Here is a 14390-nt window from a genome sequence, read left to right on the forward strand (position 1 = left end):
TCTTTCCATATTTAGTCAAGTAAAAATTCTAAAAATAATCATCATTTGGTGATTTTGTGCATTTGCTTTAATAGGTCTTCAATACTGCAGGCACTTCTGTGGTTCAGAAGTTTACAGGCAGCAAAGGTTGAGAAATATTGGTTTACAGGTTCAATATGGTAATTTCATAAAAATAAGCTCAGAAATCACATAATGAAAAATCTGCATTTATGTATATTATGTTCTGTTCCTTGTCCCTTCTTCAATCTGCTCTGTATAACTTCAGCATGGCCATTATTATCATATTGTGATACTTCATATTACTGTAAACTAAGTTTTGTTTCACGCACAGATAATGGATGTAGCCACCATGATGTCACACGGTGGTCGTTTGACTCTGTTTTGAAGCCTCAAATTTTGCATTTGGCTGTCACCATCTGTCACCATCATCCCATTTTGGAGCCAGAAGTGAGCATGTTTGGACCAGGGGGTGGAGATAACCTAAATTCTTGCTGCTAGATTGGTTAGCATTGTGCATTTACAGCTATGGTTAACAGTGCTAATACTATGCATTTTTTTTTCCTAAGGAACAGGCTTAAAACACTTTTTAAAAAATGTACTAACTGGAAAAATTGAATATCTGACTCCTTATAGGGTCATTTAATGCAACCAAACACTGAACAAGTTTTTCTGAGGTGACCAAAACATTACTATTAACTTTCATGAATTCAAAACACACTGAAATAGTGACAGCTAACTAAGCTGTATAACAATACCTGGATACTGGATGCTAAGATGGATCCTATTAAGTCCTATCGAATTGCTTGCCAAAAAAAGTTTCTGGCTTGTAAGTTAACACAATGGTGTTTCTTCTGCTTGCCGCCCACAAGTTCTCTCAATTGGCTCATAGACTTCACATTGTGATGACATGGCATCACAGATTTTTAAGTCATTTTTCTTGGCTCATGGACAGTTTCAGAAATATAAAACCTCCATGGCTCAAAAATGCATAAGTGACCTTGATTGTAGTTTGAGGTGGTTTACAGGGAAAATGCATTTTTGGCGCACAGGGGATTTTTTTTGCTGCAATACTGCAAGTGACCACTGGGAAAAAGTTGGAAGTAAGGCTGAACAACATTCTTGGGGTTACGCAGTGGTTACACTACCTAACCAACATTGTTGCTGTGGTAGCGACTTGTCAACGGACAGCACCCACCTGTTACTCATAGCGGCTACGCCCTTAATCAAGCTTAACTTTAATAACATTTGAAAGTTTGAATTACTTAAAAATTAAACCCTGTACAGTTTTTCACTGATGTTGAAATTAGCTTCAGAGACCAAAATCGTTTTTTGTACCAGGCTGTATGTAGTGTATGTTTATTTCTGCTGTAAAGGTGGGCATTTTAACATGGGGGTTTGCAAAGACTTGTTTTTGGAGCCAGCCTCAAGTGACAGTTAGTGGTTCTGTTATGTTTGCACTTCTGTGTTGGCTTCACTTTCCAGCCTCTGAGGCTGCCACTTTGTTTCAGGTTATAGAGATTGGGAACTACCCTGTACATGATGATTTATTGAGCCCAGGGTTTTTAGGACTGAGAGGACTCACACTCTTTCAATAAAATATCACTTGCAAAAATGCATTTGAAACTTGTCTAATACCTACAAACCAATTGGAAGAGAAAAAAAGAGTTGAAAGCAACAGATCCCTGGGCATCTCCTCTTCCTGAGAACTAGTAGCATCTTTATTTGGGGTTATGGTTCTCTTTACATAATGCAAAACATTGACATTCAAGAAGTGTTTTCATTAGGAGAGAGCATCTTCAGCATTTGATATGTTGATTTAATCTATTGACTGCAATGACATTTATTTTTGCATTTTAATTAGAGCGCAGATGGTAAAGTTTCACACTGAAAGTCTTCAAATTATACTGGAAACTTTGGTGAACTCTTGCTAATAATTCTAATTAGAATTTGAATTCCAGTATAATTAATGCATGACCTGTGGCAGTTACTGCTTCAGTTTCTTCAGAAAGTGAGAGAAACTTCTGTAAAGGAGGCATCTTGAATTTCAAGGACCTCGAAGCCCGCTCTCACACAGCATGTAGATAAGATCAGTTCTTAAAGCATTCCACAGTACAGAGGTCATGATGTTGACATCCCTACACACAACTGGGCATGGCAAAGATTATTTTTAAGGGAGAGTAGACTAAATAAAATCTTCCTTAACTCCTGTTTATTAAACAAAAGTCTGAGCTTGCTCAAGTGAAGCACTACTCTGACATTTGTGTTGTTGCAAATGTGTTGTCACGCCTGTGAGTTTGGCAGAGGACCCTACCTCCCACGAGATGACCAGTTCATGCCTGCGGCCGTTCCCTCCGCTTACATTCGCTGGTGCCACTGATGGGACTGTGTGAAACAGAAAGGTTAACAATGCATCACTGACCCAACACTGCAAACACACATCAATGTGTTTTTGAAAGAAAGAAAAGATGAAAATGCAGATTTTACAAGTAGTTCCGACCAAGCAACCTGATTGTTCAACAAGGCGTTTAAAATGTGCTCAAATCACCATGACAGCACACCTTCCTCATCACTAAAAATATCACTGTGCCATTTCTTAACCACTGCACTTGCAGAAATCATACGACGGTAACATTTCTAAGGCGGGGGACAAGAAGCTTTTCTGAGCAGCATCAATGGATATAAGTTACACACACTGATATTTTGAAAAGTAACAGCCAAGCACTATAGTGTAAACTATAAAGTCAGACAAAGATGACAATAACCACCATAAACCACCATGTATTGAACAGACACATTATAAACACTGACAAAAAGTGTAATTTGCATTTGGGGAACACAAAACAGCAAACTTAGGCATGATGGGAAAATGCGCATAACTCTAATATTAAGGATTAGTGATTGTGACCGCAGTGAAAACATTGTTTTTGAATGGCCAGACACCATCAAATATGTTGTTGACAACATGTTGTGAATTTTAGAAATTATTTTTTCTGTTATTAATTTTGACTTTTAGACTTAACCATACTTAGTTAAATGTTTGGCATCTATCATTAGCTGTGCTGGTGACACAGAGCTACTAGAGGCAGAATCAACAGGGACTAGAAAACATGTCTGCAGGTTGTTACCAAGGTTCGACCTTCTTGCTGGAGTAGTAAACTCGGTTTCATTAGGATTCTGCTGACGTGACTGATTTTTTCCAGTATTCCATGTAAACGGGAGACTTCAGCCACAAAAAGATTTTTATTTTGAGAGCTAATTGCCCCTCAACATGAATACAAATTGATAACTTATTTGTTTTGTTGGGAAAAATTGTCAAATTGCAATATAACAATATTTTAATATCAATATTATGCAAGTGCCTCGGTCCTGAAAGCATCACTGTCGTGCCACAAAAAGCACACCCTATTGTATAATATTTTCAGATAGCAGTGCATGTACTATGAGCACATAGATTTGAGCTAAAGTTGGATTTGATTAATCAAATTTGTCTTAATTATTTAAAAATGCATTCAGTGAGTCAACAGATCATAACTAAAAATAAAACAGTTTTAATAATGTGTTTTGAAGGAGTAAACAAACCTTTCACAGCATCAGAAAAATATTAGAAACTCTGTTATTGTTTGGTGTTTGTGCCTGCATTAAACTACCTGTCAATCAAACTCAGAGTGATAATGATAGCTTTCAGTGCTGTGTTTTGAATTTTGCACTCTTTTGTTGACATTTTGGATCCCAGATTATATCTCTAAGGATGACTTAGCACAACTGTGTGCAGCTACAGTAATTAGTCGGTTAATCATGCTGAAGAGATAGGACAGATTAAATAAGCCTCTTCCAAATGACCACTGACCTTTGTAATTATTACATTTTATAGACGAGAAATGAGCAGTTAGTGAAGCGGCACGCTTGATCCAGACTGTCTCAGTCAATTTGTGCTTGCCATAAATAGTGGATTCTGCTGTGTCTTTGCCTCAGGATACTAAAGGACAGTCTGCTTTAGCAGAAACACTGAACTTGTTGAAATTCATTTAAGCAGCTTATTTTCAGCCCTTTTGCTAAATTAAAACTGAGATTTTTAACAACTGGAATATAACATGGTCATGAAGTGGCATGTTGGAAGCACCAGCTTTTGTAAGCTCTCGAGCTACATAAATCACCAGCACTCAGTATATCATATCAAATATTTCTGGACTCTGGGTGATTGCTTATGTCGGTCAAAATGTGAGTAGACTGGCGTAGTCAAAAGTCAGATTGCCTGTTGGACTGTGGCTCTTATTTTTCTATAAAATATGGCAACCTACTGTCAACTACATGGAGAATTTCCCATCCCATATGACTGAATAGTGGCCTGCACCATGTTATTCTGCTTAATGCTATCCTGTTTTTCATCCTATTTTCCCTTTTATTGTGGTGTTATACTTAACTTTATTGGATATGTTTTTATGTGAATGGTTACATGCAAATTTATTTAATTGTCTTTTAATTTATACTTGAGTTGAGTGAGTTAAGTTATTCATGATGTAAATTTGTGTTTTTGTACTGTCAATTTGTGACTCTGTTGTTTTGTTCATTTTGAAAACTCCTAATAAAATGTTCAAAACAGTGTGTGTGTGTTCAGTACTGATGGGGCATTGACCTGCTTCTTTGGTCCGAACTCCTCTGGAAGGTGCACTGGGATCTCCAGTCCCGATCGCATTGCTGGCCACCACCCTGAACTCATATTCCACCCAGGGGTTGAGCTCCACAGCCATGGCCGACTCCATGTCCCCAGTCACTGGGTCTGGGTCTGCAGACAAAAGTGGAGCATTTAATCAGGATAAACACCACAAAACAGCTCCTGTTCTTTTGACGTACACTGCTGAAAATGTCAACTTACAGCTGTGAGGGAGTTTGGGAGCATAAGTGTTAGCTTCACTAATTCACTTGAAATGGGCCCCATCCTGTCAGTCTGGCATGCATATACAGTATATATATGAAAATCTTCAAAAACTGTCTGAGTGCAAGTGAATGCAGCAAGAGAGTGAATGCAACTAAACTGCTGCTGAAGCTAAGCAGCAGCTTTGTTCTCTGTCGGCTGACAGTTTTCTGAGCAGCCCTCCTGGTCACACACTAATAGTGATGGCTTTTTTCCTGCAAAATGTTTGTGTAGGATTGCCAACTTCCACTATTAGAAATATAGAATACACACAGTTGGATATAGTGGCAGGTTGTTTTGTTGTAGCATGTTTTGTTAATAGCAGCTTTTGTATGATTATGTGAGAGGTGGACTAAAACTGAAACCCAAATATGTCTCTACGCACCATCATTACTCATAACATTCATTTTAGTAAAGAATGTAAAGAATGAAAGTAAAGAATAGATTTTGATTTCTAATGCCACTTCATTATTTCTACATAATGCTTCACTCATGTGCAACAATAATATCATGGTTTTGAATGAAAATATCATAATTTGGGGGCTTTCCAAGTAAATATGGATATTTGTGATTGCTTGCAACTGCATCAGCTTAAAAAATGAATATTTCCAACCCTTTATGTCTCCAGCACAGTTCCACCCTCTTAATGAACAAGCACCACATATTGACATTATGAGGGCCCCACATTAGCTCTTGGGCCCAAAAATGCATAAAGCCACTCCTATTTGAGAGTGTTCAGATCTGTATTGAGAGCGTAGGAATCATAGAAGCTTAAATATGAAACTTCCTAAAAGAACAATGCAGCAGGACAATGACGCTTAACATTCAGACCAAGCAATCAAGGAGTTTTTTTTAAGGCTGAACATTTGACGGTTCTGTCACCTGACCTCAATCAAACAACTGAGCAGGTGTTTCACTGCTTAAGGCGAGACTGAAACAAGCAATAAGTGAAGACGGCTGTCAGAGCATCACCAGGGAAGATACCGGGTATCTGCTGCTGTCTGCGGCCTGCAGGCAGTCATTAACTGCAAAGGATTATATACGATTAAATATGATGACTTCATATAAAGACTTCAAGACTATGTCAACTTGTCCAATTACTTTCTGTTCCCTAAAACTGGGGGATAATTCCTACAGTGTTTGAGCAAAAGCTGTGCGTTGACACTTTAACCTCGTCGCCATTGTTTTGTATCAAATCCTGCATGCTTGAGTACGGAGCCAGAAAACAAATAAATGTACAATTGTCTTAAGAACTGCACAGTTCTACGCCATCCCTCTAGATTCACTTGGCATACTGTGGCACCAGGTGGTGACGATACACAATTTACTTGAAATCTGGTATATGATGTTGTTTTGATGCCTGAACAACAGCTTACTTGCAGTTTTAGAGCACATTAGAAAATACAAGTCATTACATAGAGGGAAGCTGATTTCAATCAATTTCCACAGTGTCTACAGAGGACTTAGAGAGCGATGTAATTACACATCAAACCCCAAGACTGAAAAAAGCCAAGATTTATGAATGCATTTTGAACAGAATTACAAGCAGGTAACACTACTAATCTGGTTTCTTCAGGGCCGCCATAATCAAGCTTCGTCAATATTGATCTTGCAACAACAAACAAACATTGACTGAAAGCATATCCGTGTCACAAATGAACCGGAGGTCTCTCTGAGCTAACTAAAGCGACGTTGAGTGGAGGCAAGGAGCTTACACTCTTATCATCCAAAGCAGCTCACAATGAGACCACTCTGTCAGGCGAGCTGCTCTTCAAACATGAGCCGATAACTCTGTTTGCAAGGAGTGGGAGCTAAAAGCCCCATCCCCTTTATGCTAATCTTAACAAGTTCAACACTGACAATACATCACACAGTCCTAATTGTGCTTTATCAAATTAAATGTGGTTGAACAGACATGATGTGAGGGGAGTGTATACAAAGTATGATTTATATATCTGTGGGGATGAATCATTATCACACCTTAAACTCGGCTATTATTATCACACGGGATATTAAGATGGATTACACACAATGCTTAGCAGGCCTTCATCCTTTAACGCTAAGTGATGGTAATTGATGGTTTTTCTGTCAAGGTACAGAAAAAGAGAAGCTGAATCATTTTTAAGCAGTGAAAGCACATCTACACCAAATGAAAATGGATAAGTCTTATAATTCGAGCCCAAAAGGTTAATTTCCCAGTAACCGCAGTTATGACACAGAATAAAATTCAAAGCAATGGCATTTGATATCGGCTCAAATTACTTTTTTGCTAAGCTCTTATGAACAACAGCCAAGTTCAAGCAGCTCGAGAGAGCTGCATTTCAACTTCTTAAACAGGAATCTAAGAAGAACGTATTGGTCAAAGTTTGTCATAGCGACAGTGTGAGACGCTTGCCCCATTACTTTCTGTCTGATTGTGTTAAAAAAATTTTTCTGAATGCTCACACACTAACAATTACTCTTTAAGCACGATCTCTGAGACCATTAACACTTAGCCAATGCATTTACCAGGTGTGCCACACTGAATGCACGCTCTCTGCTTTCAACCCTGCCTCCTTGAAATCAGGTTTTTATTTTACAAAACTGCTTTCTTAATCCTTTAAAACCTGAGCAAATTGGTTTGATTTCTTGGGAAACTTCGGAAGAAGGCACTGGGAAACTTAACAAGAAATATCCCAAAAATGAGCAAGAAATCAGTAAACACTAACAAGAAAATAACCTGAAAGTAAGAAAAGAAAAAAAAGTAAAAACAAAAGGAGACAGGAAAGTGTTTTATATATATATATATATATATATATATATATATATATATATTTACATGTTAATAGAAAATGCAATTTGCTGAGCATTATGTTTCCCTCAAAATATATTTTCTGTTTTAAATTGTCTAAACTTAATTTCTAGAAGACAGGGCTAATGCTCAGCTTTCAGTTTAATAACTTACTTCTAGCAATACAGTGATCATCCTACACTGTTTCGCCAATTGCCTTTCCACACAATGACTCGTGTGAAAATACTTTCAGATAATGACTTCACTTTCAGATCAGAGCTTGAGTACGATAAATAGGCCACAGGTAAACATTTGGACAACAGAGGAGGCCAATATTGAACAGAGAGATGTGGATGAAGTGTGGATGATTTTATTGATCGTGTGTTGTGTCCTGAATGTACTATGTGTACTTTAGTTAAAGAGCCTGAAGAGTTTTGCAAGAACTCTTGCTTTTGCAAGAGATGTATAAAGTTTTGCTGGTTTGGTGAATGTTTTGCAGTTAGTGTGTCGAGTTTTGCAGAAATAGCTGATAGTTTCAAAGACAATGCCTAAATAACTGGCTAAATAAGACTGACTTGACATGCACATATATTTATATACTTACCTGCTTTAGCCATCATAGCCTCCTGGGCTTGCATATTTTGGGTTTTTACTGTGTTTTAATCTACCACAGTTATTTTTATTTTTGTCATATGTTGCTGCTATGACAATGCAATGTCCCGTTTTTTTCTATGTAATCAGAAAAAAAACATTGAACATTGGAAAAAAAAAAAATTAAACACACCTTTTAAGTAATTTGTGACCAGAATTTAAGAGAAATAAATCTATTGAGTACATAAAAATGTCTTGGAAAACAAAAAAGCTTGGAAAGCAAAAACAGAAGAGTTGCATTTTCATTTTAGTTCAGTTTAAATGAACCTTGCCACAAGAATTTTTAATTATGTCTTGAAACCTGCAACCTTGCAGTTGTTGGGCTGATTCACCAACTCCGTACATGACTTTGGGCAGGATTAAGGCCTTTGTATACAGCCCCACATTAACCTCACAGATCTACAGGCTGCAATTTGCTCCTTATTGATTACCTGTTTTGACAGTTTGCCAGCCTAATGAAAATGGGCTGCGGGCCTGTAAATTATAGGTGCTGATGGGGCTGTGGTTGTCCAGGCCACGAGACCAGGACAGGGTGGCTGTGGTATCAGTGATCTCCTCCACTATCACCACTCCGGGGGGTCCAGGAGGACCTGGTGAAAGAGGGTTAGGAGACACAGATTAGATTACAGTTTGAACCACTAATGCTTCAGGAATGTCATGACACAAGAGCAAAGACAATCACCGCTGCTGTTTGAATCAATTCCCAGCTCGTCCATTTTTGATGTCTTCATCATGCATTGCTGCTATTAGATAGACTAATGGATGCAACCATGCAAGCATTAAGAAGAATGTGCAGCTGTGCGCATATGGTGACATCAATCCTCTGTTGTGATCTTTGCACAGACAAACAAAAGGCAAGAACACAACACACTGAACTGAACCAGGATTCGGGCTGACACAGATCTGCTGCCAAGCATTTCATGCCAATTCAGGGATACTGAAGCTTTCTTTTTTGGGGGGTTTCGGAGGCAGTTTGCCAGTTCTACTGAGCATGACTGTGTTGTGGACCCTCCTGTGTTTTAATACAGCTGAACATATGTTTACCTCAGTCTTCAGAAGTAAATGTAATCTGCAAGTGCAGCAAACGTCTAAGGACTCTAGGGGGAACAGCTGTAAATGAAAAGCTGGCAGCTGGTGCGCTCAATGAAAACCAATGTACTGTGTCCCCAAAAAGTGCCCATTAGAAGGTTGCACTGAAAGGTGCATTTGCATTTCAGGACATTAAGATGCATTTTGTGTCACTACAGGAACAGCACCATCTTTTTAGAGTGCCCAACGCCGTGGCATAAATCCTCCCCTGTATTAGTGTTAATGTTAAATGACAATCATTAAATACATCAGACACTATACCAGAGATTGGTTATACTGAAGAATGTCACAATATGTTTATCAGGCGCAAGAAACATCATGATGGCTGGTATTGCTTTCACCTCTTTAGTCTGTTTGTGTGTCATCATGGTAAAATGTGGTATAGGTCACACTGACTGTAGCAGAAACTACCAGAAAAATCATTTTGAGTATTTTGCCTGGTGTTTACATCTGTTTGTGGATATATTGTGTGAATGCCATAACATCGCAACCGTGCAAGTTGCAGATATGAAACAGTTCAGATCAAAATGAAGGTCACATTTAAAGATGGGTGTGGCCAACATTCCTGTTAAGTCGCAGAATACTGTACTGCGGCTGGAGCGTTCCCACTGCATATATTTCTGTGATATATTTATATGTAAGAAATATGTAAAAGCTGAAAAGATGGTCTTTTCATAAAACAAGGCTCTTTATGCATTAGAAAGAAGCAAATACTTCTGAAACTGGTGCTACATCAACAGAAAAAAATGAGAAAAAGGGCTGTGGCATTTGCTTTTGCTCAAGAGGTAGAAAACCAATAACAATATAGGGAACTACTGTGGTGTCTACCTCCTCTTCACAAATTCTCTTATTACAGCCAAACAGTGCACTAAAATATGCTTTTAAAGACATTTTCCGCGAGAAATAGGCAACACAGTACTAGAATCTTGATTCATTTTTGATTAGCATTACTTAGTTTTATCTTTTGATTTTTTAGGCCTCCATTTTTACAATACAGGAAACAATATGGAGCCCATTTTCTGTTCAAAACTCTTGTTTCACAGACAATCAGTGCACTTAAGTAGGTTTCTGAAGACGTTTGAGGCCAGAAATCATCAATACTGCTCGATCAAATTGCAGTTTATATTTGATAAGCATTGCCTAGTTTTACTAATTTGAGCTGGGAGATGAGTGGGGAGATCTAGGCTAAGGTGAGATGGCGGGATGTTAACCACAGTTCACTTACACAAACTATTCACACTGTTGTGATACAAAACTGGTTTAAAGTTAGCAAAATGTCCCTTTAATGATTAGGCAAAATAGCCTGAAATGATTAATGGAGAAAAATCCAGTGTAAAATAAAGTACGCTCTGCTGCCATTTTATCCAGAAAATCGAACATGTAAATAACAGACTCATTTTTCAGCACTGCTTACGTGGAATTATTGATTCAAATAACATCACTTCTGTAAAATGATACCATCACCTTCACAACACAACTCCTCTGAAAGTTAATTGACAGTTAAATTAAATTATTGCAGAGCCCCACTATATTCAATCATCAAGCAAAACAAAACTTAATTTTGTCTGGGTTTGATGAGTAGTCTTTATAAAATGTCCTGTCACGTCTTTTTAAAAGAACAGAAAGGAGGAGGCACAGCCCTAAAACATGACCAGAAGCTGTGCCGACAATAATCGTTACATCATATTATCAGCAACGGCCGCAGAATCTAATCACTGGACATTTTTGCCAATCCCTTTTACAGCATGTATTAAACCTGATCATGCAGACAGACCGTCTGTCCAGCCATACTCACAGTGACTGTAAAAAATTAGTCAAGATCAAAAGGTCAAAGGGGAGCAATAATGTGGAAATAATCACAGTGAAATTGTCTCCAAATGGAGCAAATTCCTAATGTCTGAAGTAATTAACAAATTTCAACCAAAAATATTATGCATTGGGTAAAATATTCATTTTTAAAACTCAATCAAGAACAAATCTGAATTCAAGTTTCCTGAAATATGCAGTATTAAGCCAATTATAGAAAAAATACTGCTAGAAATCATAGTAAAATAGCACAACACAACATGAAATGGGAGAAAATATGCTTGAGTGAAAAGTGGGACTGTGCAGAACTATAATTACACATACCAGTGTATATATTTTAGCTTTTCTATTTACCATAAATGCATTGGTACTATCAGCTTGATTATTTGAATAACTGAAGTGATTGTGATTTCTTGTATTGGTCTTATTGTTGTGTTTTTTGTGAGATTATATTGTTATGTCATCATATTGTCATCTGTGCTATGTGTATTATTTGCCTGTAAATTGATTTTCAAGGTATTGGTTCAGTTCAAGGCAGCCACTGAGTCTCTGCCTCCAGTAAAGAGTACAAAAAGTCACTGTGTACCATATTGCTGCATTGACACATAACAGTCTCACCTCGAACAAGAAGTTCAGCCTCTGCTGATACTGTATCAGCACTGGTCTGGGCCCGGCACCCATACTTCCCAGCATGCTTCAACAAAATGCTCCTAATCATCAGATCCACCGTGGAGGACTGCTGCAATTGGGAAAGAAAAGAGTAAAAAAAAAAAAAAAAAAAGTCAGGTATTAAGCTAGCCTAAATGTGCTTGACACAAGAAAGTGTGATTCCTTTACATCTTGTAGAGGCTCATGTGGTTTGAGAGATTCCTGTTTAATTCAGGTGCTTGCTTGCTGCTACATTCTTCAGCTCGTCGTATTTTCTCTCTGCTGAAATGAGAAACGCCCGCGGCAAGGCAGGGAATAATTCAAGGTCTACAGGCAGCTGTTTAGCACGAAACCTGATTAAAATTACAAACCATGCATCAGCCAGGAATCTGTTGTGCCTGTAAAGGATTGTCACTGCAAATACTTTCTCTCCAGAGCCTGAGTAGGAGCAGAGGACACATCAGGACAGATGTGATTTTAACATCCACTGCTGATGAAGGAATAGTGACATAAAGAGGACTCCCTACTCTCCTGCAAATTTGTTTTTAACTTCATTTTATGGTTTAGTTGCTCATGATTTTTTTTGTATTATGGAGAGGGGGAATGTAAGGCTTTGTAAGAAATATCCTCAATTAAGCTCGCTGAAACTTAATCGATTTTTATGTCTCAAAATCATGCAGCTAAAAAAGGAAAAAAAAATTAAATGGGTAAATTCAATTTAATTTAAAGCATAATCTATGTGGGCAAGTGACATTGTGTAGTAAGCTTTCATTTTCCAGTGTTTTCTGTGTTTGACTCCTATCACTCATAGTCTTTTAAGAAACCAAAATATGGTTGACCAGGGTTAAAAGGTCAAAGGTAAGAGTGAAATAGAAATGTTAACAATGTCACCTATAGTTTAAGTTATGTAAAGGTTAACTGCCTCCTTGTTTGTGCAGATTTTGTTTGTCACTGGGGGGATTTTTACGACATCTTCCTCAAATGACCCTTGACCCTGCATTCCCCTGCATCTATTTCTGAGGACTTAAGTGGAACAGAAACCATCAGAAAGCATGGGTACAATTAGACTAAATAATTCAGAAAGGGCCTGACCATTGCTTTTAGTTGTTATGAATTGGTTTGTGATAAGGCTAGACTATTAATTTGTTTTTTTAATTATGATTTTGACTTCCAACACTTATGAAAACAAGATGGTTGAGATATAAGGATTATTGTACCATAATCTTTTGTCTTGTGTTTGCCTATAAATCCAGTGCAGCCTTTTACAATGGTGAGCTCTGTGTTGCTAAAACTTTCTCACTAGATTTAATGACTTTTCAGACTTTCTCAGTGGCTTTATTTTTTCAAAAGCAACAATTGACCAATAGAAATATTTTGGAATATATTGTATTGTATTTCATTCCCATACATGCTGCTCAGAGTAACTGCAGTCCGCAGCTCTTCTGCCAACAGGTGGGGTCTCTCCCTCCCCTCACACCATGTTAATATTAAAGAATGGTATATGATTTCATTTATTTCAAATTAAAAAATAGATTATTTTGGGGCGCCTGGTGGCTCAGTGGATAGAGCAGCACCCCATATATAGAGGCTGTATCCTCGCTGCAGCGGCCGCGGGTTCGATTCCAGCCTTGGCCATTTGCTGCATGTCGCCCCCTCTCTCTCCGCCTTTCACGCTCAAGCTGTCCTGTACATTAAAGGCAATAAAAGCCAAATAAATAAATAAATAATTAAAGACAAATATATATATATATTATTATTAGTAGTAGTAGTAGTAACAGTATGTTCTTTTTTGTAATTTGCTTTTTGGTGGAATTAATATTCATAAAGTTTTTTGTTAAAGTTTAATAAATGCATTATGTAAAGTCAATGAATGATCATGTTAAATATTTGTTACTTCAGTTTTGACTTAAAATGTCTGTGATTCCAAGTTTTACTCTAAGCAGCCTTAATATGAAACCATGTTTTCACAAAGAAATAATTTTATAAAAAGGATGACAGTATTACATTGTGTATGTCAACAAAGGCAATAACTCACATTAAAACACCATATTAAGGTTTCACTTTTAGTATTATCTTCCTCATCATTTTACTTCCTATTTTATGATTCAAAGTCATTACTGAGTGAATTTCCCCTATTACATTTCAAAGCCAGTATGACTCACTCTCTGTCAGTGTTTTTATTTCACAAAAGATACAATTTCACAGGTTCAATTCAAACCAAAGACAAGACCTTGATGTACACCATCAAATGCTTCAACGCTGGTCTTTGATGATACCAGAGGTAGTGTGACCTTTAGCTACATTGATTCTTTATGTAGGTACAACAAGTGTTTGGTGCATTATTCAGTTGAACTATTTACATAAAAATGCAAATGGAAACAACAAAATCATTTTGACTTTAACAGAGTTATGTGCAAGATCAACACATTCGTTGAGGAGTCAGTTAACCCACTGAAACTAGAGTGAATTGGTTTGATTTCTTTTTCAAAAAAAAAAAAAAAAATGGGGAATAGG

At 37.5% G+C, this 14390-nt stretch overlaps 1 protein-coding gene across 1 annotated transcript in view; it reads right to left on the reverse strand.

Moving 5' to 3' along the window:
• cntn5 (contactin 5) overlaps positions 1-14390 on the reverse strand; it is a 150009-nt gene that overhangs the window by 12851 nt on the left and 122768 nt on the right. The window contains exons 15-18 of the mRNA XM_042486509.1: positions 11847-11967; positions 8765-8923; positions 4634-4783; positions 2312-2382 (exon numbers count right to left, since the gene is read on the reverse strand). Of these exons, the coding sequence (XP_042342443.1) occupies positions 2312-2382; positions 4634-4783; positions 8765-8923; positions 11847-11967 (501 nt within the window). The remainder of the gene's footprint in view (positions 1-2311; positions 2383-4633; positions 4784-8764; positions 8924-11846; positions 11968-14390) is intronic.

Source organism: Plectropomus leopardus, chromosome 5, assembly GCF_008729295.1.
Source record: "Plectropomus leopardus isolate mb chromosome 5, YSFRI_Pleo_2.0, whole genome shotgun sequence".
Classification (NCBI taxonomy): domain Eukaryota; kingdom Metazoa; phylum Chordata; class Actinopteri; order Perciformes; family Serranidae; genus Plectropomus; species Plectropomus leopardus.